This window comes from Ochotona curzoniae, unplaced genomic scaffold (genome assembly GCF_017591425.1).
Source record: "Ochotona curzoniae isolate NIBS_2020 unplaced genomic scaffold, NIBS_Ocur_1.0 scaffold_4506, whole genome shotgun sequence".
Classification (NCBI taxonomy): Eukaryota; Metazoa; Chordata; class Mammalia; order Lagomorpha; family Ochotonidae; genus Ochotona; species Ochotona curzoniae.
In genome coordinates this window covers 25,111,623-25,135,865 of record NW_024467119.1, presented here as the reverse complement: position 1 = coordinate 25,135,865, position 24,243 = coordinate 25,111,623, and the positions used below count along the sequence as shown (strand labels likewise).

Here is a 24,243-nt window from a genome sequence, read left to right as displayed (position 1 = left end):
GAGCAGAATCTTCAAGTACTTGTGAGATTGTTAGGTGGTGGAAAGTAGAAGTCCACATTTGTTAACTGTCCAAATGGTGTGGAAGCCTTGCGTATAGTGTGTCGGTGCCTTCACATGCTAGGCAGACAACATAGGAAAGGGATGTGGGCAGACTTGTAGGGCGTACATCATTTAAAGACCAACCACAACGGGGTGCCTTCTCCCAGTTTTCCTGGATACCTTCAGGGGCCTCCCTGCTCTGGCCTTGTAGCTTTGCTGAGCATCCTTGACTGAAGAATCACCACCAGGTTTTTTTGTAAAAGCCCTGTACTTTCGGAAAATGAGTCAACATGAGCTAACAAAGTTCTACCTAGGACAGCTGTGATCCTGGTTACTGAGGTTAGAGATTTAAATAAGCAGGTTTTGTGAGGAAGACTATAGTTGATTATGAGCTCCAAAGGCTGAAGCGTTTGTATGATCCTTTAAGTGAATATAGCCATCCAGCAAAGTTGTAAAATAGCTTGGAACAGGTTTGAACTGGAGAGAAATGAGAACAGGTCCACCTGCACTGCAGATTATTTGCAGTGTTACAGGTTTACACATCGCAGTCTAGTCCACCTTGCCTGTCCTTGCAGCAGTCGTGTCGGCATAGTCCAGTGGACTCCAAGTGACAGCTTGTGCTTCACGTTTCTTTTGCGTGACATAGACGCCCATGTCAGGATTGTTGAATTAACTGGGAATCCTTTTGCAGAATGGAGCACTCAGGTTGTTACTGTCGACTGCCTTTAATTATTGGAGGAAATTTCTGATTTCCAGTTCTCATCCGATTTACCACCCATGAGCTCTTCCTCTGCGGTGTGTTGACCACCTGCATCATATTGTCTCCCTTGCAATATGCCATTTAAATAGTTGCTGTTGTATTAATGTCTTTGTGATTTTCCTTGGACTTGTCTCTTCAACTGGAACATACATTTTGCTTAGAATTGTCTAACATTTTTATGTCTACAAATGTCACTCTGTTTTTCAAAGTTATTTATATGTAGTGACAGAATAAGTGCTCATGTTTGGAAATTCGAGTACAAAGCAGTGGGAGCGCGACAGTATTTGAGCTATAAATGAATGAACAATTGACAGTTGTCTTGGTATTTGTTCCTTTCAGTTGTATTATGACAACTCTAGCATAAATACTAAGTGGATACTCTATTAGACTCCTTCCTTTGGGCAGCTTTCCAAGAGCAGATTATGACTGCCCGGGAAAGCATGTGTTGTGTGCACCTGCTCTGAGTGGGGAGGCAGCCTGTGCTTGAAGCTTGCAGCTGAGTGGAGTTGGGAGAGGCATGGTATCCATTGGCACTTTCAGGGCTCAGCAGCCTCGTGTAAAGTGAGGGGATAAAATAGGTGAACTTGATGATCATGCTTCTATAGTATAATAATGTAAGTGCTCACTGGTATTCAGGATCCAGATATATGTGTTATATGCAATTGTAAATGAGAAATGCTAAGAGCCAACTTTGATAGGGCTTTGACAGTAATGTAAGCAAAATTTATGGACACATCTCTTCTCACACAGTATAACCCTTTGCTCCTCCAGCAGACTGCTAAATTGCTAGTAGGCAAGATGACAGATAAGTTTTGCCTGATCCACAAATAGGGGGTCCAATGGTACTGTTGGAATTAACCATAAGGGTTTTATGGCTATGTGCCACAGTTCTTCAAGCAGCAAACTTCAGCTTTCCAGCTGTGTCAGCTTGAAGAAGTCACTGTACTACTTTCTCGTCTACAAAATAGAGTTGTACTTGCCAGACAGCTGCTCTGTGCTCTCCGTTACGCTACTGCAATAGTTCTCACCCTAATGTCACTGTGAAGTTGAATGACACTTCTTCCGGTCAGGACATTTGGCATATGAACATTTAACTACCTCATTTTTCCTTCGGTATGAACTGCAGAAACTCCATAAGCATTAGAAACCCTTTAGGAATGGAAAGGTGATGCTGTGTTAGCAGAATTGATGGATCTGGAGGCTATTTAAAATGTTGGTATTTCATCATCACAGTCAAAATGAGTTATTGAGGGGCTGGCATTGCAGTGTAGTAAGTTTAGCCTCTGCCTGTGGTGCCATCATCCCATATACGGGCTGATTTGAGTCCCACAGGCTCTGCTTCCAGTCCAGTTCCCTGCTAATACTTTGTGAAAGCAGCAGAATGTAGCCCTGGGAAGAGACACATCTCCCATTGCGGGTTTACTCCTATATTGCTGTAGCAGCTGGAGCTGGGCGGAGGCTAGGAACCAAACTGCTTTTGAGTCTCATGTTGGTGTAGGGGCCCAAGAACTTGGGCCATCCTTTACTGCTTTCCCAGGCCATAATAAGCAGGTTGGAGCAGCTTGGACATGAACCAGTGCCCATATAAGATGTTGGCACTGGCAGATGGGGGATTAGCCTATTGAGTCACCACACTGGCCCCAAAAATCTTTTCAATAGTTACTCAGTACTCAGCAGCCAGGAACACCTGTCCCCATGCATCACTAAGTGACTTTTAAAATCAAGTTCCTACTTAGGGAGTAGAATTCATGATACCTTGTTACTATCTGCAAAGTAAAATTGGAAGCTGGAACTCCTAAGAAGTCAGTGATTTTTGGTCACGGGCTAAAAGTGTTTTTCAAAAATGACTGTTGGTTTTGATTTATTTGAGAGACACGAGGGGAGAACTCTAATCTGGTTTTCCAACCCAAGTGACAGTAACAGCTAACTAAGGCTGTGCTCCACCAAAGCTAGGAGCTGGGGACTCAGTCCGGGACAGAGGCTCCATTGCCTGAGGTCTCACCTGCTGCCTCTCAGGACACATGGAGCGGCACGCTGGGACCTGGACTGGAGCTGGGACTTGACCCCAGGCAATGTGCCATAGGATGTGGGTGTGTCAAGTGATGTCTTAATAACTCCTTAGGCACCTGTCTCACCCTGGACTTAAGTAAGAGAAGCGAGATACTCATGTTTCTAGTGTCCCATAAGGAAATGCTTTGTATATAACATGGTGGTTTGAAATTTCATTTCAAAGAAGCAACACTTGGATGAGGTGAAATGTGTCTGGACTGTACATGTGTTTTTTAAAAAAATCAACTTTTTTTTAAAAGATTTATTTATTTTTATTAGGCAGATATACAGAGAGGAGGAGAGACAGGAAGATCTTCCATCCGATGATTCACTCCCCAAGTGAGCGCAACAGCTGGTGCTGTGCCGATCTGAACCCGGGAAACAGGAACCTCTTCCGGGTCTCCCACATGGGTGCAGGGTCCCAAGGCTTTGGGCCGTCCTCGACTGCTTTCCCAGGCCACAAGCAGGGAGCTGGATGGGAAGTAGAGTTACTGGGATTAGAACAGGCGCCCATATGGGATCCCGGGCGTTCAAGGTGAGGACTTTTAGCCACTATGCTATCATGCCAGGCCCAAAAATCACATTTCTAAGGGTGTACTTTTTAAGATTTTTAATTCTCATTTGAACAAGAGACAGATGTTCTATCTGGCGGTTTATTCTCAGCCTGCACAGCTGACTGAGCCAACACAAGGCTGCATCTGCGTCAGAGCAGCTGCCACTCCAGAGAGTGCAGAGAGCGGCCATCTCACACAGTGAAGTAACTGCTGCCCCATCCAAGGGTGTTGTCATGCCCATAGCATTTGTGGGGGAACATTACTGAATCCATGCCATGAATGCAACAATCGCCTCCTCTTCACGGCTAACACTTAAACAGCAGTTCTGTTTAGTAAGCGCTGTTGTCCCTCATTTAGCAGAGGAGGAGACGGGCCTAGGTTGGGTACTTGTCCAGAAATCACAGTTGCTTATGTGGTAGAGCTGAGTTAGACGTTGGCATTGTTAGCCCAGGGTTTGTGCTTGTTTATCTTAAAAACAGGAAGAGAGTGGGGAGAATTGTGGAAAAGACGATGATGTGCTGGGAATGGAAGAGGTGCAGGGTCGAGGGTCAGGGGACACAAAAACATTATTGCCAGCCTCTTTAATTCTACCATAGAGAATGATCTCGGAATTGTCAGTTGGTGGAACTCTGTTACTACATAAAACTGTTTTTGACATCTGTTGGAGATGGGAGAAAGTGTCAAGTTGGTATTACATTTGTACTTAAAAGAATAATAAGGATTGAAAGGAGAATTGTCGCAGTGATAATTAAAACTGTTTTGAAGTGTTTCCATATCCTAGGAATCTTCCTTGGTTCTTGGAATTCTTCAACCTGAAATAAAAATCAGCACAAAGTTTTAAAGTTTTGTTTCTGGACTAATGGCCACATTGTAAAACTTACCAGAGCTGTCTGAAAGAACAGATTTACAGTGGTTTTGTTCTGTCCCACAAAGACTTAACAGGGCTGAACAGCTTTTCTGAAATGTTGCGCTGGAGTTCCACAGACACATTCACACACACACACACACACACACACACACACACACACTCTCTCTCTCTGTCTCTCTCTCTCTCTCTCTCTCTGCCCCTCGCTGCGTCATTCCCCAGGTGTCTGCAACATCCAGGCCCAGAGGCAGGAACACAGTCCCAGGTACTATGGTGCTATCTGCACTCTGATGTCATAAGTCTCAAAAAGTACAACTGTGAGCCTAGGTAATAATTTATTCCATTAATTCTTATTTACAGATTATATGACTGATGTGACTTTATCCTGCTATAAAACTAATGTAGAGGATCTTTGTTCAAACTAATAGTATTTAATGAGCATTAAGTCTTTATTAGGTGCTTAATCGGTACTCGTGGCTGTTTGTCATCATATATATTTTTTAAGTTTTTATTTTATTTTTATTGGAAAGGCAGATATACAGAGAGGAGAGACAGAGAGGAATATCTTCCCTCCGATGATTCACTCCCCAGGTGGCTGCAACGGCTGGAGCTGAGCCGATCCGAAGCCAGGAGCCTCTTCCAGGTCTCCCACGCAGGTGCAGGGTCCCAAAGCTTTGGGCCGTCCTCGACTGCTTTCCCAGGCCACAGGCAGGGAGCTGGAAGGGAAGCAGGGCTTCCAGGATAGAATCGGCGCCCATATGGGATCCTGGGCGTGCAAGGCGAGGACCTTAACCACTTGCGCCATCGCGCTGGGCCCTGTTATCATATTCTTAGTGCCAAATACAATGCCTGTAATTTAAGGAAGATTTACCCATTCTATGAAATACTGTTCAGCAATGGAAATGAGTGAAGTGTGGACACATGACATGCATAAGTATAAAAAGCATGTGAAAAAAGTGAAGAAATCAAACACAATAAACTGTACTGTATAATTCTACTTACGGAATTCTGGAAAGGACAAAACTACAGCAGCAGCTCAGGCTGTGGGGAGGAACCAGCTTTAAAGAGCAAGAGGAAAATGCTAGGATTGTATATAAATACCGAAGTCCACATCAAATGTCACACTTAACATGGGTGACTGTTCTGTGTAAGTAATACCTTGTTAGAAACAGATTTAGGAAGCAGAATCAATGGAACTTGGTATGTGTGTATTTTGCTTTTAAATAGTAGTTGTATTTCTAGAAAAGATGAATAAAATATGCTCTAAAGCAACAATCCAATAGTTTCCCACTATTTTCTAATGGAGCATTTTAAAATGTAGTAAAGTTGATAAAATGATAAGAATCCCTATGGATATTAATATCTGGTTTCAACTATTTTCAGTTTCTAAGCAATTTTTGTTTCATTTCTATCCCATTGTATTTCTCCTCGATTCTCATCACATAATTTCAGTGAAAAAGTTTGTGTTGTGTTAAATTTTTTTTTAAAGATTTATTTTTTATTGGAAAGGTAGGTGTACTGAGAGGAGGAGAGACAGAGAAGATTCTCTACCCGATGATTCACTCCCCAAGTGGCCACAACAGCTGGTGCTGCGCTGATCTGAAGCCAGGAGCCAGGAGCCAGGAACTTCCCCAGGTTTCCCACATGGGTGCAGGGTCCCAAGGCTTTGGGCTGTCCTTGACTGCCTTCCCAGGCCACAAGCAGGGAGCTGGATGGGAAGTGGAGCCGCCGGGACCAGAATCAATGCACATATGGGATTCCGGCACGTGCAATGCGAGGACCTTAACCATTATGCTATTGCGTCAGGCCCCAGTCAAAAATTATAAATGAAATCTCCAATAAATGACATAAAAGTTAAAAAAAAGCCTCTCAAAAACATTGCAATACTATTTCCCTAATTATTCATAAATGCAGTGTAATATCCTGAGTTTGAGATCTAGCTTACAAAGTTACAAATGTTCTTTTAAGGTGTGTCTAAATCAAAAAAACAAATAAGGGCTGTATGATGCGAGTGTTTCTATTTTTCCTCCTCTCCTTTTTCCTTTGTAATGTATTTGTTGACTAATTATGTTTCTGAATGCAAGGAATCCTTCTATTAGGCAAATAGCTGCCCTCGAATTCGTGGGTTTCTTTATTTGGGTTGTTTTATAATTCTTTTCATATTTTAGTTGCACTTGAAGAATCTCGGGATAAAGCCATAGACTGGTTCCACGGGACCAACAGCATGCTTAGCATGGGTTTGGTTTGGGCAGTTACTACTGACATAGGGCACAGTTTGTACATCGACAAAGACAGGAATCACTTACAGGTGTTTGCTGGTCATCTGTGCAATCAAGGGAGATACTCAATTTTTCTTCTTTTTCCAAAATTGTTTCAACATTTTGTGTCAAAACATTTTTTACATCAGTCACTTGAATCATCATTGTGGAACTCATTCTGTTACTTTGATTTTTATTGTACTTCATCTATATAGAAGTGAATATAGAATAATAATAAAAAAAGCAGCACATCTCACTTGGATTTCAATATAAGAATCAACTGAAGCTCAGATTGTCCCATTTTAACCTCGCAACAAACAATAAGTACATCAATGTAATCAGCAACAGAAATGATTTTTTTCCTGATTTAAATTGTTTACTCTAAAAAAAAAAAGCAGCTAACTTTTGGAGTAGTATTAGGCTCAAAACAAAACTAAACAGAGTTTGCCCACTCTTGTGCCACCGAACTGTATAACCCCGCTGTCAGCATCTGGCATCGAAGCGTACACTTAATGACCAGCTATAACTACATCTTGGCACATTTCCACCCAGGGTCCCCAGTCTACATTAGGTTCTTTCTTGGTATGGTTTGGACAAAAGTACAATGACATGCTTCCATCATCACAGCATTTTACAGAATAGCTTCACTGCCCTGGAAATCCTGTGTTTCCAGCAGCTCAGCCTTAGCAACCACTCATCTTTTTTTATAAGCTCCTGCGTGGCACACAGTTGTGACCAAATAGTACAGCCCTTTCAGTTGGTTTTCTTCAAGTTAGTAACACACACTTGAGTTTTTCCCCAGGCCTTTTTAGGCCCAACTGGCTCGTTTGTTTTCAGTGCACAGTGTCATTCCTTTGCTTGCTAACACCACAGTTTTTCCATTTATCTCCTAAAGGTTACCTTGGTTGCGTCCAAGTTTAGAGGTTTTAGACAAGCAGCTGTGGCATCTGTGCACAGGTTTTTGCATGGACACATTCAGTCCATTGAGGCAAATCAAGGAGTATACATGCTGGATCGTGATTTTAGGTGAGCCCATACTGCTGGGCCTTGAACTTCATAAGTGCCTCTCAGCTTCTGGATACTTGGAGGCAACGGGAGGTGGGTATGTCCCTACACCCATGTGGAAGGGTGGAGGGGGCTGGGGCTGGCTACAGCTGGCCCTCCCTGTCCAGGCAGTCAACCAAAGACACACTCCAAGTTATTTGGAGGAAAGAACTACGTGTATATTGAACATGTACCCAAGTTCATTCTTGTCATTGCACCCTGATCAATTTAGTATAAAAACTATTTACATTGTGTAAATAGTGCAGGAAACCTAGAGGTAACTGAAAGGGTATGGCAGGATGTGCATAGGTTATATGCAAATGCAATGCCATTGTATCACAAGGCAACAACATTTGTGGACTTTTGTATCTGCAGGGAGTTCTGGAACTAGTATACCATGGGATGACTGATTTTCCTTCCCTCCGGTTGCTCAGGCTCCAAAACAACCCCAATAGGCGAGGTCCTGGTAGAACAGTTTCTCATCAAGAACAAAAATGCTCAAGTGCAATTCAAAATGGTTGCTCCCCATCCTATCCCTGCCCACTAGGGTCAAAAAAGGATTTTTCTCTGATCTTCACTGGGAAGACTTGGCAGAGATCTTGGAGGTAAAACTCACAGCCCTGCTACCTCATGACTGGCTCCTCCTAAAATTTTTAACGGAGGCTTGTCTATAGTGAGCTGTCAGCCTTTGCCAGCTCTGGTTTAGGCTTTCCCAGGCTGGTGGAGGTTCATACGGAGAAGACTGTTCCAAAGTGGTGCCTCTGAGTAGCAGTTGTTGGCTCTGTATCGTCAACTTACGTCTAAGACTTAGTGTTTTCTCAGTTTGTTCAGCTTTTACTTGAGGTTAGGATGGAGTGATAACTTCAAGTTACTCACATATTAGACTGGATGCATATTTAAAAAAATGCTTTCCTGGGACCTGGGATGATGTTTGGCTCAATTGGCTAGTCCTCCCCTTGCATGTGCTGGCATCCCAAATGGGCACTGGTTCATGTTACAGCTGCTCCATTTCCCATCCAGATCCCTGCTTGTGGCCTGGGAAAGCAGTAGAGGATGGCCCAAGGACTTGGGACCCTGAATCTACACGGAGACTTGGAGGAGGCTCCTGGCTCCTGGCTTCATATCGGCCCAGGTCTGGGTGTTGCAACAATTTGGGGAGTGAACAAACAGAAGACCTCTCTGTCTCACCTCTTTGTGAATCTGCCTTTCCAATAAAAATAAATAACTCTTTTTTTTTAAAGACAAATGAAACCTGGGGGAAATATTTGCAGAATAAATTGATACCCACACATTCTGCAAAATCTTATAAGATATGCAATACTTTTTCTAATAATCTGCTGAAGAAAAGCTCAGAAAAGGCAAGGCTCTAGAAGGCAAATCTTAAAAGTAGCATGAATGATGCTATAAATGAGGAGAGATGGCCAACCTGCTTCACAGTCAGAGAAATGGAAAGAATTACCAGTGTTGACTAAAATGAAAATACACTCATATTGTGTAAGCCATACATCTCCCTTCCAAGAGTTGATCCTACAGTTTCCTAAGTGACCAAAGATATCTCTGTGTGTATGACTATATATGTATGTGTATTTTCAGTGGGTAAAGAAAAACAAATGCCCAGTAGGTTGCAGTTGCTGTGTTATGAGAGATGCTGGAAGCAGAGAAGAGGGAGGCCCCTGCAGAACATGGAGCAGCACAAGCTTCGGTATTATATAAAGGCAAGTCATGATTCCAGAAACCAAGGACACTCACTCAAGGATACTAAAACCCTGCTCTTTGGTTCTTTGGGAAGTGGCCTCATTTGCCTTACAGAGGGCTCGTGGGTCGTGCAGTCTAAGATGGGTCTTGGGTGAGGAGCTCACCAGCAGGTGTGGAAAAGGCAGTGCTGACCATGTCCACTTCACGCTGTGTTGGGGACCTGACTGCATCCTGTGCATGTAATTTTATCTGGAAAAAAATTCTTTGGAGATATAATCAGGATGAACAGTTAGCATTTAATGTTTCTTTCTCTTCCTCTTCTTTTCCTTTTAAAAATGCCTTGCTTGGGCCCAGCACGGTGGCCGGCCTTGTAGATAAAGTCCTCGCCTTGAATGCACCGGGATCCTAAATGCGCGCTGGTTCTAATCCCAGCAGCTCCGCTTCCCATCCAGCTCCCTGCTTGTGGCCTGGGAAAGCAGTCAAGGACGGCTCAAAGCCTTGGCATTTAGTGTGCCTGATTTATTTAAAGGGCAAGCAGACAGACAGATCTTCCATGTGTTGGTTCACACTCCAAATGTGTAACACAGCACGGGTTATGCCAAAGCCGGTATTGTGTAACTCCTCCCATATTGCTCATGTGGGTGTCTGGAGTGTTGGGGCCAAACTTGCTTGGATTCAGCCTCAGCAGGAAGCTAGAATCCAAGGTGAGCTAGGACCTGAGCCTAGGCACTCCATTATAAGAGGCAGGGATCCCAACCATATCTAAGTGGCTGCACCCCATGCCACTCACAATCTTTGAATCTAAGGGAATTATCAAAATTTGCGTAGCATGATGTATTTTTAGCTCACTCAATGACATTTGAGTCACTGGCATACATATGTAAAAACTTTCAACAATTTTTTGGCTATGTGTATTTTGTTAGTTTCAATACAGGATTTTAATAACTTTCCTAAAGTTTCTGTAGCTTGAAAGATTGCCAAGTTAGTTTATAAAGTCAAATGGAAATGTCTTTACCATGTATAAGTTATTCACTTAAAATATGCATGTTCTTTTTAAAATAAAGATTTGTTTTATGTGAAAGAGTTATATACAGAAATCTTCCATGCACTGGTTCACTCCCCACATGGCCACAACAGCCAGAGCCGAGCCAGTCCAAAGCCAGGAGCTTCTTCTGGGTCTCTCACATGGTTACAGGGTGCCAAGGCCTTTGGCTCTCCTTGCTTCCACCTGCCCACCCCTCCCCAGGTCATTAAAATGGAGCAGAATGGGGAGTAGAACAGTTGGGACACAAACTAGTGTCTTATGAGATCCCAGGACTAGCTAGGTGAGGATTTAGCTACTGAACCATCACATTGGGCCCTGTAAGTCTCTTTTTAATGTATGGATTCACCTGAGTTTTATTCCTCTTTGTAATTTGTTTATGGAAGAAATTGGGTCATTTGTCTTGTAGGTTTTCTCACATTCGATAGTGTGTTGTTCCTATCACTGTGATGTCCTCTAACATGGCTGCCTGCTTCTCTTCCTCACGGACAAGCTGGAATGCGTGCATGAGGAATAGAAGCCCCACTGTCCAGGGCCCTGCGGTCTGCCTGAGGTGCAGCTCGTGCAGTACAGCCAGGAGTCAAGTGCTCCGGCTGTTCCTTTTGCTCAGCAGAGTCCCAATGGGGACCCGCAGGGGGATGCAGAGTTGACTGGCATGGGATCTTTTCCCCTGTGCCAGAATGCACTCAGGGGTTTGAACGTGAGAGAGGTAGGTACAAAGTTCATGGACAATGAGTATAATGGAAGAACTACATGTGGATTTCAATTTTTTTTTTTCACAGATCAATTTCTCACTTGATTCCATTTTCCAAGAACATTTTTAAGAAAAGATTTGCTTATTTTTACTTGAAAGGGAGATTTACAGAGGGAAGGAGAGACAATGATCTTTGTCAACTGTCTGATTTCCCAAGTGACCACAGTGACTAGAGCTGAGCCATTCTGAAGCCAGGAGCTAGGAGCTTCCTCCAGTCTCCCACATGGCTACAGTGTCCCAGGGCTTTGGGCCGTCCTCCACTGCTTTCCCAGGCCACAGCAGGGAGCTGGATGGGAAATGGGGCAGCTAGGAAATGGACCAGCATCCTTATTGGATCCTGACACTTGCAAGGCGAGGATGTAGCCACTGAGCCAGCGCACTGGACCCTCTGTTGAACATTTAAAGTGTGCTTGTAGTTGATGGGCTAGTCACTGCAGGGGTATTCTTTGAGATGCTCAAATTATTCCATTGACCTGGTAGTGATCTCTTGAAGTTATCTTCCAAAACAAGACACTAGTGCAGTGTAGACGGCTCGCACAGCTCCCTTGTCGCACGGTGACCAAATGGTTCTGGTTGATGTTTCCTGCCCCATGTCTGGAATCAAGCCTGTCTCCTTCACAGGGGAGTGGGGCTCGGAGCCGGAAAGCCAGCCATGAAGGCACTGCCACTGCTCATTGCTTTTACGCTTTTCAGCAGAGGTCTTATTTATTGATTTATTTTGCAATTTTTCAAGACTTTCTTTTTTTGAATTTTTTAAGAAGAAAATATGCCATGTGATGTATTTTTTTCAAGCGATATCTTTTCAATTATATATTGTTTAGTATTTGTTTTTACTGAAAGCTTGGGACTTGAAGATTTTACTTGGCTACTCTGACTTTATGTTTGTAACTCTTACTGCTGAAAATCTTGAGCCTTAACAGTAGTTATGCAGAGTTAAATACATCTATGTTTATATAAACTGATTTAAAAATAGCAATATAGCAATACTAACATACTGTGACTTTAAAAAGTTAATTAAAAATTCACTTTTAGTTTTCTTTTTCTAAGAGTGTAATCCCATTATGAATGTGTGTTGGAACGACTTTGAAACAATTTTTCACTGTATTTCAATTTTTTTAAAGATTTACTTATTTTTATTGCAAAGTCAAATATACAGAGAGGAGGAGAGACAGAGAGAAAGATCTTCTGTCTGCTGATTCACTCCCCAAATGGCCTCAATGGCTGAAGCTGAGCTGATCTGAAGCCAGGAGCTAGGAGCTTCTTCTGGGTCTCCCACATGAGCTTGGGGTTCTAAGGCTTTGGGCTGTCCTCGACTGCTTTCCCAGGCCACAAGCAGGGAGCTGGATAGGAAGTGGAGCTGCTGGGATTAGAATTGGCGCCCATATGGGATCCCAGCATGTTCAAGGCAAGGAGTTTAGCTGTTAGGCCACGGCATCGGGCCCTGTATTTCAAATGTTTAACTCACTACAAGATTCTTGGTAATTTGACTTCCATTTTGCTTTTGAATATTAGAGATCAGTCTAAATAAAAAAAAAACCATATATATATATATATATATTCACACTTGAAAATACATACTGTGACATTTACCCTTTTAACAATTTTCAGGGCACAGTTCAATGGCATTAGGAATGCTTACACTGTTATACAATGATAATCTCCTACCCATGTCAAGAATATTTTTCATCTTCTCAAACGGAAACTCTGTATCCTTTAAACGGTAACTATCCCATTCCCCTAGCCCTTGCCCACTGACCTCTCCCCCACTTCTACTTCCTGTCACTGAAGCTGACCACACCATAACCCTCACGTAAGAGGGGCCATACACTATTTGTCCTGCTGTGACTGATTGATTTCACTTAGTGGGGAAAATTTCTATAGTATTGTGCAAGACTTTTCGTGCAGACCCAAAGTCAGATTTTCCAAAAAAGTGTCCTGCATGGCGGCCTAACTTCTGTTCCTTTTACCTCAACCCTTGCTTCTCTCCCTCATCCCACGGAGGTACCACCATTTGCGTGTTTTTAATTTATCCCTCCCTTTTAAAATCTAAAGGTAAATAGATACATTCGTTCTTAGTTTGTCTTTCTTAAACGGCAAATAATACTATATTATATATTGTTAACATACTTTATCAACTTGTCAATATTTTGTGAAAAACATTCCTTTTGATTATTATCTAGTGATAGTTCTTATCTGTATTCACAGCTATTCTCTGATCAATCCCGTCCGGCTTGTCAACTGTAATACCCATAATATTTCAGATAACAACTTGAGGTACATACCATATATGTTCCTAAAACTTGTTGAAAATCTGCCGAAACTGCATTGCAAGGATAAAACTGTTCTTGTGACATCAAAGGATTTCTTGTTAAGGTGTCACTAACCTGGGGAAAACCAATGGAAATATTTAACCTATATGAATTATTTTGACTGGAGAATGACAGGGCAAAGATTTATTTGAACTGAAGTCTGGCAGGAACCTGAACATTAAAAAAAAAAAAAAAAGCAACATGTCAATATTGGCTTTTCATTGCAGGTCATGCTTGCTATTTTCAGATGAAATGTTGATGAAGAGTATATTTGCTCTGGCCTTATCCACTGCTGCTGGGACGGTTAGAGCCCCATATGATGGCCCGGGCGACCTTGGTTTTCCTTGCTGCATCTGAGGATGTGTGGGGAAATGGGGGTGTTAGTGTCTGGAAGGTCAGGAGTGAGAAGAATCCATGATCTATTCTAAATAGCATTTGCATTTTCCTCCAACTGCTCTGTTTACAATCCAATACCAAATGTCGGGGAACCAAACTCTAAGGCTATCGATCACCCCCAGGCTGCAGGGCATTTCAATACCCCAAGAAAGAATTCTGGAACTGCCGTGTGTTCACTGAATTGGCTGACCCTCTGCCTTCAAGCGCCAGGATCTCCTGGGTGCTGATTCATATCCCGGTGCTCCACTTTCCATCCAGCTCCCTGCTTATAGCCTGGCAGTGGAGGTTGGCCTTGGGAACCTGCACCCACCCAGGAGATCAGGAAGAAACTCCAGGCTCTTGGCTTCAGACCAGCTTAGTGTGGCCACTGTGGTCATTTGAGGAGTGAACCACTGGATGGAAGATCTTCCTCTCTGTCTCTCCTCCTCACTGTACATCTGACTTTGCAATAAAAAATAAAATAAATCTTAAAAAAAATAGAGTTCAAAATTTCAGTAACTAGAAAGATTTCTTACATCAGTCCAAACAGCTACTTATTGGGGTCAGTCGGTGGCTTATCCATTCATCCAGCCCATATTAGCTGGCATCCCATAGGGGCACCGGTTTGTGTTCTGGCTACTTCCCATCCAGCTCCCTGCTTGTGGCCTGGGAAAGCACCAGCTCCCTGCTTGTGGCCTGGGAAAGCAGTTGAGGACAGCCCAAAGTCTTGGGACCCTGCACCCACATGGGAGACCCAGAAAAAGCTCCTGGCTCCTGGCTTCAGACTAGCTCAGCTCTGGCTGTGATGGATATTTGGGGATGAACCAGCAGATGAAAGATCTCTTTCTGTCTGTTCTTCTTTGTATAAATATGCCTTTTCTTTTTAAAGATTTATTTTATTTCCATTGGAAAGTCAGATATACAGAGAGGCAGAGAGACAGAGCGGAAGATCTTCCATCCGATGATTCATTCCTCAAGTGGCCGCAACGGCTGGTACTATGCCAATCTGAAGCCAGGAGCCAGGAACTTATTCCAGGTTTCCCACACGGATGCAGGGTCCCAAGGCTTTGGGCCATCCTTGACTGCTTTCCCAGGCCACAAGGAGGAAGCTGGATGGGAAGTGGAGCTGCCGGGATTAGAACCGGCACCCATATGGCATCCTGGCGCAATCAAGGTGAGGACTTTAGCCGCTAGACCATTGCGCTGGGCCCTAAATCTGCCTTCTGAACCAACCAACCAACCAACCAACCAACCAACCAACCAACCAACCAACCAACAATCCAAACATCCAACCAACCACCAACCAACCCAAAAAATAAAAACTGTAAAAAAAAAACCCCAAAACTTACATTTGTAAGAAATGCAGATGGTGCCACAGTATCCAATGCATTATCTGTAGCACATAAGTAAGTGATTCCATCAGTAAAGAGAGTATGGTAGACATAGCTTTGGAAAGAATACATTTATTTACATGATATCATCGAAAAAATAAACAACACAGAGAATTTCAATTTTCAAGCTTTCTTTAGTGACATTAAAATTTATACAGATAACTTTGTAAACAGAATAAGCAGAACTTTAATATATCTGAAAAATTAAAGTTAAGTCAAAAGTCTAAAGTTTGAATGTGTATTTAAAATTACATCAATAAAAATAGAAAATGTGTACATATCTATATATATTTTTAAGTGACTTTGGTAGAAGTCAGCTACATTTGAAATCTGACCCAGTAGAAAATGCTGGGGTTGCTGATTTTTTTCCTTTTTTTTTTAATTAAAAAAAATTTTCTTTTCCTTCCAGTTTTGTATAGATGCAGGAGTGGGTGTTCAAGGAGTTCATAGAAAATGCCTATTATAAAAAAAAACTGCCTGAATTAAAAAAAATTTTTGCACCAAAATAAAATTTTAATCCACTTTTCCGTGAACTTTCAAAATTACTGTCATATTTAATTTAGCACTTCTTGCTTTCTGCCGGACCTGGTGCGATGGCCCAGTGGGTAAATCCTCTCTTTGCATCTGTTGGGATCCCATATGGGTGCTGGTTCATGTCCTGGCTGCTTCATTTCTAATCCAGCTCCCTGCTTGTGACCTAGGAAAGAAGTGGAGGATGGTCCAAAGGCTTGGGACCCTCTTGGGTGACCCGGAAGAAGTTCCTGGTTCCTGGCTTCGGTCTGGCTCAGCTCCGCTGCTGTGGCCCCTTGGGGAGTGAATCTTTCAGTGGAGAGATCTTTCTTTCTGTGTCTCCCTCTCTCTGTAAATATGATCTGCATTTCCAATAAAAGTAAATAAATTTTTAAAAAGTTGTAAAGTGCTAATAACCTGGTGCCCAGAATAAGCTGGGGAGAGGAGAACCCAGCCCAGTGCGCCTTATCCTGAGCATTGTAACTTAGACCTTCTCTGTTCTCTTCAACTCATGGATGAGGAAGCTAAGAGACTGTTGGAAAGTGTCTCCATCATTTATATCCAACAATGCAGAACCTATAGGAACAGGGATGGTCACTGGGCTTTGTCCTTCCTCTGTATTCTATCTCCAAATGGGGTTAACAGGCAAAGACTTGGCCACACACTCAACTGAGGATTTCAGAAAACAAATAAACATAATTCCAGATGTGAAACATTTAATATTAATCTTTCATATCATATGAATGTGATGTGCCACAATATGCTTAACGATATGATTAATACACATGATCACTTGGCAATTATTTCTATTTCTAAATTTGGGAGAATCTTGGCTGAAAAAGAGCTTGCTAATTCTACCATCTATTTGTGAGTTACATGTGTGATTTGATGTGACTTGAATCTGGATACGAAAAGGAGAATTTTGACTATATGCTTACTACAGCAACATTCAGAAGCCATCTTTGACATTGCAAATAATGTGAGTGTCCAATGTCCAAGTATGTAGTTAGCAGACAACAGCAAGGCAGAGAACACCATCATTTAGTTGCTATTCTCATATGCTACCATAAGGTCTGAAAGTACACATTTACTCTATTATGCATTCTTCCAGAATGTGTTTCTCTTTCAAAAATAAGAGTTTGAAGCTCACTTTAAATTTGCTTATTAAAATTAATTTTAAAGGTTGGGGGAGAGAGAGAGAGAGAAAGAGATATTTTACCATGTGGTGGTTTATTTCCCAAACAGCCAAAGTGTCTACAGCTGGGCCAGGTCAAAACTCGGCATGTGAAACTAAAATCTGGGTCTCCCATGTGCGTGCTAAGCAGCCAAGCACTTGCACTGTCACCTGTTGCCTATACGCAGAGCATTAACAAAAGGTGGAATTGCAAGGGGAGCTGGGACTTGAACTCATGCACTTTGACGTGAGATGGGTATGCCACTGTGCCAGATGACCACTTCTAGAATGTGTTTCTTAAGAAAAGAAAAATGGGGGGATGGTAAATCAAAATATTTTTTTTTTTCAAGATTGGTATCTTCTAGGGGAGGAAATAGCTCAGCATGGCAAGCCAAGGAACCCAAGTTCAACTCCTCAAGGTTTCTGTTTCGTGGATCTGGGAAGGTGCTGTGAGGGGAGACCATGGGAGGTGAGTGACTCTGGACATAAGTTTGAAATGGTTGTTAGACATCCAGGCAGAGATGTGGTGGGACAGGTGTGGTGTTTGCATTTCTGGCAAGAGGTTTTCAAAAGACTCTAATAATTGGGCCCGGCGCAGTGGCGCAAGTGGTTGGGGTCCTTGCCTTGCACGCCCAGGATCCCATATGGGCACCGGTTCTAATCCCGGCAGCCCTGCTTCCCTTCCAGCTCCCTGCCTGTGGCCTGGGAAAGCAGTCGAGGACAGCCCAAAGCTTTGGGGCCCTGCACCTGCGTGGGAGACCCGGAAGAGGCTCCTGGCTTCGGATCGGCATAGTATCGGCCGTTGCGCTTACTTGGGGAGTGAATCATCGGATGGAAGATTTTCCTCTCTGTCTCTGCTCTCTGTATATCCGCCTTTCCAATAAAAAAAAAATAATAAAAATAAATCTTTAAAAAAAAGAGACTAACAATTAACGGGAGCAAATGAGTAAAATGTCTCTCTTTGAAGCAATTTCAGTGAACACAAAATTAGATTGTCATCACTGACATGAGCATGAATGATTGCTAACATTCTCAAAAGGAGATGTAATATTATATGCCTGCAATAGAAAATGTCTATAGCTTGCTGAAGGAGTTGGGCCTCCTGACCTGGCCACCTGAAATACTGCAGACTGCATTTTGAGTAGGCATCCAACAAACCTAGATGCTAGGAAACTTACAGATTCTTCTTCAGATAAATTGTAAGGGAAGGTATGGTGAGGACAATGCATAGAGACCTAGCATAACTGGGTGATCATTTGAGGATGTATACTTGTTTGTTAAGGCAATGAAGAAACAGGGAAGTGACCACTGTCGAGGCTGGGATGGTGGCTGGTGGATGGTGGGGGAGGAGGAAGGAAGTAGTGAGTGGGCCAGAACACACGGTAGGGAAGTTTCGGGGTGGCTCTCAGGTGGTAGTACTTGTTCTAGGTGGTAGCTGCTGCTGGAGGAAGTTGCTTGTAATACTTGACAAAGCGATACTCTCATTTGATGTGGTTTCTTGATAACCATGTTTTACTTTTATATTAAAACAAATTCATTCCTGAAAACATGTAGAATCTAAAAATAGAAGCTCTTCATTTCTTTCATCTGTTCCTTTATCAGCCAATGTTTTGCAGACTGGTTTAGGCCAAACTGTGTCATGTTCCAACTAAAGCCAAACCAGGTTAAGCACAAACTCCTTAGCAGTGGGCACTATTCTCAGTCATTTTTTAAAAAAAGATTTATTCAGTATTTTTATTGAAAAGCAGATCGACAGAGAGGAGAAACAAAGAGAAAGATCTTCCATCTGCCGGCTCACTCCCAATCTGGTCACAATCAGCCGGAGGTGAACTGGTCAAAAAGCCAAGAGCCAGGAGCCACCTCTGGATCTCCCATGCAGGTGCAGAATCCCAAGGCTTTGGGCTGTCCTCTACTGCTTTCCCAGGCCACAAGCAGGGAGCTGGATGGGAAGTGGAGCAGCCACTAGGACATGAACTAGGTGGCACCCATTTGGGATCTTGGCATAGGCAAGGCAAGAATTTAGCCACCGAGCCAGTGCGTCGGATCTTCTTGGTCACCTTTTAAAGCAGCAATTTCCCCCCCCACCCCCCCTTTTTTTTTAAAAAATGAATGAAATGTTTGGTATATATCAAAAAGTATGGAGAATAGATAAAAGAACACTTGTAGACCCACTACTAAGTGAAAACATTACAATTAACATACAATGATACCCTTTGTTTCATTTTATTCTCATTTTCCTTCCTAGAGGTAACTGCTGTCTTGAACTGTTAATCATTCCAGTGTGTGATATTCTGCTTCTCTGCACGGAAGCTCTCCTTTCTGAGGTTCCATCCGAGGATAGGTACACCGAGGACTGCTCTCTGCTCATCCTCCTGGGATTCTTAGCCGAGAACTGTCAAGTAGATCTGCGGGCGAACACCCCTTACCTTCCCATTGGAACGATGGTCCTGGGCTCAGCTCGGAGGAGCACTAGCCGGAGCACTTTGGCGGCAGGTTCCTGAAAACCAATGGTTGGCGTTAACTTTGAAGGTTGTTTTGTTCCCTCCCAAGTTACCAGTGCCCTGATTGGTTCATCAAGGAGCAACCTGACTCGGAGACAAAACAAGTGGAAACTCATCATACATGGTAAGAGCCAAGTCAGTGGGAAACGGTCCCATGATGCTGAAGGAAAATATTTATAACATACTGAGATTATACGTGTTAGCACTGAGATGTGCAAATTTAGGCTACCCTGGAGAATCTTATTTTACAATTACACCTTTGTGTGGCTTCGCGGCTGGGAAGCACTGTGCACTCACATTTTTTCAGGGATTATTAGCACTGAAAAGATAGACTTTAGGTTAAGGAACTAAAGATACTCAGCTCTTACTCTCCAAACACCCTAAGCAATCTTCTTCTTTTTTAGATTTATTTGTTTTTATTGGAAAGGCAGATGAGATTTACAGACAGAAGGAAACACAGAGAGAAAGGTTTTCCAATCACTGGTTCACTCCCCAAATGGCTGCATCAGCCAGAGCTGAGCTGATCTGAAGCCAGGAACCAGGAGCTTCTTCTGGGTCTATGTGGGTGCAGCATTCCAAGGCTTTGGGCCATTCTCCACTGCTTTTGCAGGCTACAAGCGGGGAGCTGGATAGGAAAGCAGAGCAGCCAGGGACATGAACTGGTGCCCATATGGGATCTCAGTGCTTGCAAGTTGAGGATTTAGCCACTAGGCTAGCATGCTAGGCCCAATCATAATCATTATCTTTTTTTTTAAGAGAAAATTTTGTATTCTCTTTTGTTTTGTGATATCTTTCAAAAATAACTAACTTCCAGAACTCTTACGTTTGTTTCTTATAAGGGGGGAGCATTTCCAAGATGCCACAATTACCTGAAATTTGGCCTGTTGTGTGTGATCCCATTAATTTACTCTAGAAGTATGAAAGCAATTCGGAAGTTATACAGGAAGCCTGGAGTAGCCACACAGCCAATTGCTGTTTCCTTTTTCACAAAATGACACTTGGAACAAAAACATTTATGGAAGGGCAAAGCCTGTTAGGTGTGGCAGAAAAGAAAAACCCACAACTTGATTTTGCCTGAAAAAAAAAAAAAATCCAGGTTGCTGTGAATATTTTCCAGGAAAGGATGTCCTAAGAACCTTGACATGTTAAAGGGATCCCTAGGCATTTGGCTGCTCTTGAATCGTACAGGAACGTGTTTTGGTAGCTTTCCCTGAGTGTCCTTTCTGGAGTAAGTACATGATGATGTGCTGGTGAAATCTGCAACAAAACTGATGGCAACAAGCAGTAATATCAGTGAGGATGATTCCAGAACCAATGTGCTGCATGACAGAAGACTGGGACCTGCCTCGGTGTGTTTCCTTGTGGGAGGGTCAGAGAGATAGGATGTGTTCCCCTCGGATCCTTTTCAACTGCAGCCCACCTCCCTGTGCCCTTCACAAAGAGAGGTCCCTAGGGCTGACGGTATGGCTTAACACGCAAATCCTTTCCCAACAAGTGCCAGTATCCCATAGGGGCACCAGTCCATGTCCCAGCTGCTCCACTTCCCATCCAGCTCCCTGCTTGTGGCCTGGGAAAGCAGTAGAGGCTGGCCCAAAGCCTTGGGATCCTGCACTCGTGTGGGAGACTGGAGGAAGCTCCTGACTCTTAGTTTTAGATCTACTCAGCTCTGGCCATTGTGGCCACTTGGAGTGAACCAGTGAATTGAAGATCTTTCTCTCTGTCTCCCCTTCTCCCTGTAGATCTTTCAAATGAAAATAAATCTTAACAAAAGGAGGCTCCTTCAGCTTAGCAAAGTCTTCAACTTTCTCCTTCCTTAATTACTCAGCTTTACAAATGTTGACTGATAGCATACTGTGAACTGGTAGGCATTGGGCACTGTGAAGACAGATGAAGATGGACCCTGTCCTGAAGTCCAGTGGCAGAGATACACAAGTATAGAAGACTATGCATCAGCCAAGGAAGTAGTTGGTCTGGGATGTAAGTTGCCTAGGCAGAGAGAAGTCTTTAGAAAGAAAAGAAAGTGCAAGGGTTCTACTCCCCCAGTGTAGGGAAAATTGGTTTCCTGGCAGAGGGGGTAGTTGTGACCAAGGGTGTCCTTGGTCAAGGAGAGTGGATGAGGTGCAATGTAGCTAGAAGCTGGGATTCAGGTGGGGGTGAATTGGGATAGGGGTAGGGTGGGGGAATGGTTCGACGAAGGTAAGGGGATATTCCTGGAAGACCTTTCCACGGGCCGTGAATGCCAGGCTCAGGAACATGGGTTGTATTCCGGACTCACTCAGCAGTTAGCACCTGCGTTTCATCAGCAGCATGATGGCATCAGATTTGCTTCAGGAGCAAGCTGTGAGCTGTGTGCTTTGGAGGAATACAAGGCCGAATCCGGGGAGCTTAGAGAGGAGGGATCTGCAGCAGAGCTTGGGAAGAAGCAATCAGCTAGGGCTGGCTGCAGGTGTGCTGCTAACAGACCATGGGCCCGTGCATTCCCGGCAGACAGGACAGTGATGAATGGATGAATGCCAAAGTGACCAAGTGGGGAAAATCGAGGATCACTTCCAGTTTCTGGTTTGAAAGGCTCAGTGAAGCTGCTGTGCAAGATTAGAAATGCATGGAAGGCTCGCTTGGGGAGAGACAATTCCTTTAGGTCACGCTCTGATTGACCTTTGTTTTTAACCAGGTGCTCTAACTCTAGGGAGAGCGAACTTGGGAAGTGGGTGCAGCAGCAAGCCGAGGGCAGGTGCCCATGGACACGGATGATTGTGTCAAGGTCAGAGAGGATGGCAGGATGAATGTGGGGAACACAGCACCTGAGGGGCTGGGGGGAGGAGAGAGCCCTGGAAGCAGATTGTGGTGCTATTTCTACAGCCGCATCCTCTCCTTCCCCAGAGGAAATGGGCATTCCTGTCATAGGCACACAGCCTCACTGGCACACAGGCACACGCCCTGGGCTCTTGCTCTGCCAAATGCCTCTTAATCTCTCCTCTCTTCAATGTCCTCCTTTCTTCTCCCCTCTCAGTATGTCTCCTGGGCAGCTCTCCCCATTTCCACTATTCTCAACCGTCAGGTCCAGATCTGATCCTCTGCTGTCAGCAAGCAGGCAGTCAGCATGCTCTGGGCAGTGAAACACTACCGTTTTCCCAAACCTGCTGCTTAGAACTGGTTCCAGCTAAATGGAGCCTCAAGGCTGCCTGCTGCTCTCTTGCCAAGGCTTTGGGCTTGGCACAATGTCATTACAACATGGTTACCCTGGCTGACACTCCTACACCCATCAGGTTCCTGACACCATGACATTGTGAGATTTCTAAAAAAAGAGACAAGAACACAGACAGCACACCAAGCCCATCCCAGACCCTGTGCCCCATGGAAAGTCCATTAAATTCTGCCTCAGACACCACTCCTTACGCCTCTTGTTGCTGAGCCTCGCTGGGTGGAGTTAGACCAACATGGTAGTGACCTACTGGGTGCTTTGCTAACGTAAAACCTTCAGAAATGAGGTGGGTAAATCAATACACAAATGAATCAACTATATCTAAGAGGCAACAGTATTCAGTATGTGCTACCTGCACTCCGGGTCCTTGCCTCCAACCTTCTATGTTACCTCTCTCACCTCCTGCCACCCAGGGGGAAAATTTCCAGACTCACCCAACATGGGCCCCTGTCCAGTGTTCTACAGGATGACCTGCTCAGGATCATTTGTTGAATTGCCCCACTCCTTGGCGTTTGTACCATCACTGCCTTAAGCCTGGTCCTCCCATCTTGTATTGCAAACCATAACTGCCAGCCCAACTCAGTTGTCTTCCATTTTGTAAAAGGACCAACTTTTGCCAAAGCTTCGTTGGCTGCTGCTCAGTTTTCACACACTTTATGAATCTGTAACTGCTCCCCAGTTTCTCCGAGAAAATCATCAGAATATGCTTCAGCAACGATTCATTGGCCCCTCTTCTGGCCTCCTCTCTGCTCTGGCCACATGGAGGAAATTCCCGAACACACCATGTTATTGCCTTTGTAACAGCATGCCCTTTCCTGTGTCACGCTAGAAATAATTCTGAGAAAGCTCTCAGCCAAGCCCCTCCTTGTGGGTGTCATTACCTTCTAAGGCAGGCACCGATGCATCCTGAACGCTGTGCAGTCTCCTCCCCTTGTTACACCCTTAGGACACCCAAATGGCAACGAGATCAAAACACAGCGTCTGGCTCGTCTGCAAAGCTGCATTCCTCCCACTGTACACTCCTGGATTTCGCAACTAAGGCATGTTTAATAAGTGTGTGTTGAGCCACAGAAAATCTTCAAACAAAATCCTCAAGTCCAACCTGGACGCGTGCAGTACCGACCCTGACCCCGGGGTGGCGCAGTGCGACTGCGGGCGGGGGCGGGGCCGACCGAGGGGGCGGGGCCTCGCGTCCCCATCTCCGGCTCCGGGCCGCCCCGCCACGCCGCGTCTCGGGGGCTGGGCCGGCCAGGTGGGCGCCGGGCTCGGGGGCGGGGCCTGCGGAGGCGCGGCTGGAGGTACCTGGTAGCAGCCGCCAGTCAGGGCCAGCTCCGCCAGCACCGTCCGGCCGTTGGCAATGCAGCTGTAGGTGATGGTCATGGCGGGCGGGCCAGGGAAGGACAGGATACTACCGGACCTAACCGCCCGCCACTGCCTCGGGGGCGTGGCTCCAGGAGAGGCGGAACCGGGCTCGGGGCGGAACTCCTGGAGAGGCGGGGCCTCAGGAGGCGGGGCCTCGGGGGAGGCCGCGCCTGCGCAAGCGCAGGTGCGATTGATTGACGGAGGGAGAGGCGGGGCTGTCTGTGCCTGGGCTGCACGGGAGAGGAGGAGCCCGCGGGGTCTTCGCTTTGGGTGGATGAAGTCTTTCTCCTTCGTGGTCGTCCTTCGAATGGCTTATTCCTTTGTGGTGCTTACCTAGATCATTCACGGTCTAGGTAGTG

At 44.5% G+C, this 24,243-nt stretch overlaps 1 protein-coding gene across 3 annotated transcripts; it reads right to left on the bottom strand.

Moving 5' to 3' along the window:
• Nucleotides 1-23,962, bottom strand: LOC121147414 (vesicle-associated membrane protein 7B-like). Of its 3 annotated transcripts, none has more exons than XM_040967266.1 (7): nucleotides 23,825-23,962; nucleotides 21,142-21,306; nucleotides 19,246-19,404; nucleotides 15,094-15,190; nucleotides 13,343-13,444; nucleotides 6,574-6,732; nucleotides 1-304 (listed from the first exon to the last, which is right to left on the bottom strand). In XM_040967266.1, the coding sequence occupies exons 2-7, from the start codon at nucleotides 21,168-21,170 to the stop codon at nucleotides 278-280; spliced, it is 573 nt and encodes a 190-aa protein (XP_040823200.1). In that variant the 5' UTR covers nucleotides 21,171-21,306; nucleotides 23,825-23,962; the 3' UTR covers nucleotides 1-277. The 3 variants fall into 3 exon arrangements, with proteins under 3 accessions (XP_040823200.1, XP_040823198.1, XP_040823199.1); XM_040967264.1 differs by lacking the exon at nucleotides 1-304 and adding an exon at nucleotides 3,967-4,214; XM_040967265.1 differs by lacking the exons at nucleotides 1-304; nucleotides 21,142-21,306 and adding an exon at nucleotides 3,967-4,214 and having other exon boundaries at nucleotides 19,246-19,316; nucleotides 23,825-23,951.
• Nucleotides 23,963-24,243: the final 281 nt, after the last annotated feature.

Coding starts and splice junctions, on each gene's coding strand:
- LOC121147414 (XM_040967264.1), bottom strand. CDS start 21,170: ATGCTATCAGTCAACATTTGTAAAGCTGA. Junction 13,445..15,093: donor CATCTGCATTTCTTACAAAT/GTAAGTTTTGGG, acceptor GGTTTTCCCCAG/GTTAGTGACACCTTAACAAG. Junction 6,733..13,342: donor AAGTTTTAGGAACATATATG/GTATGTACCTCA, acceptor ACTTCTATATAG/ATGAAGTACAATAAAAATCA.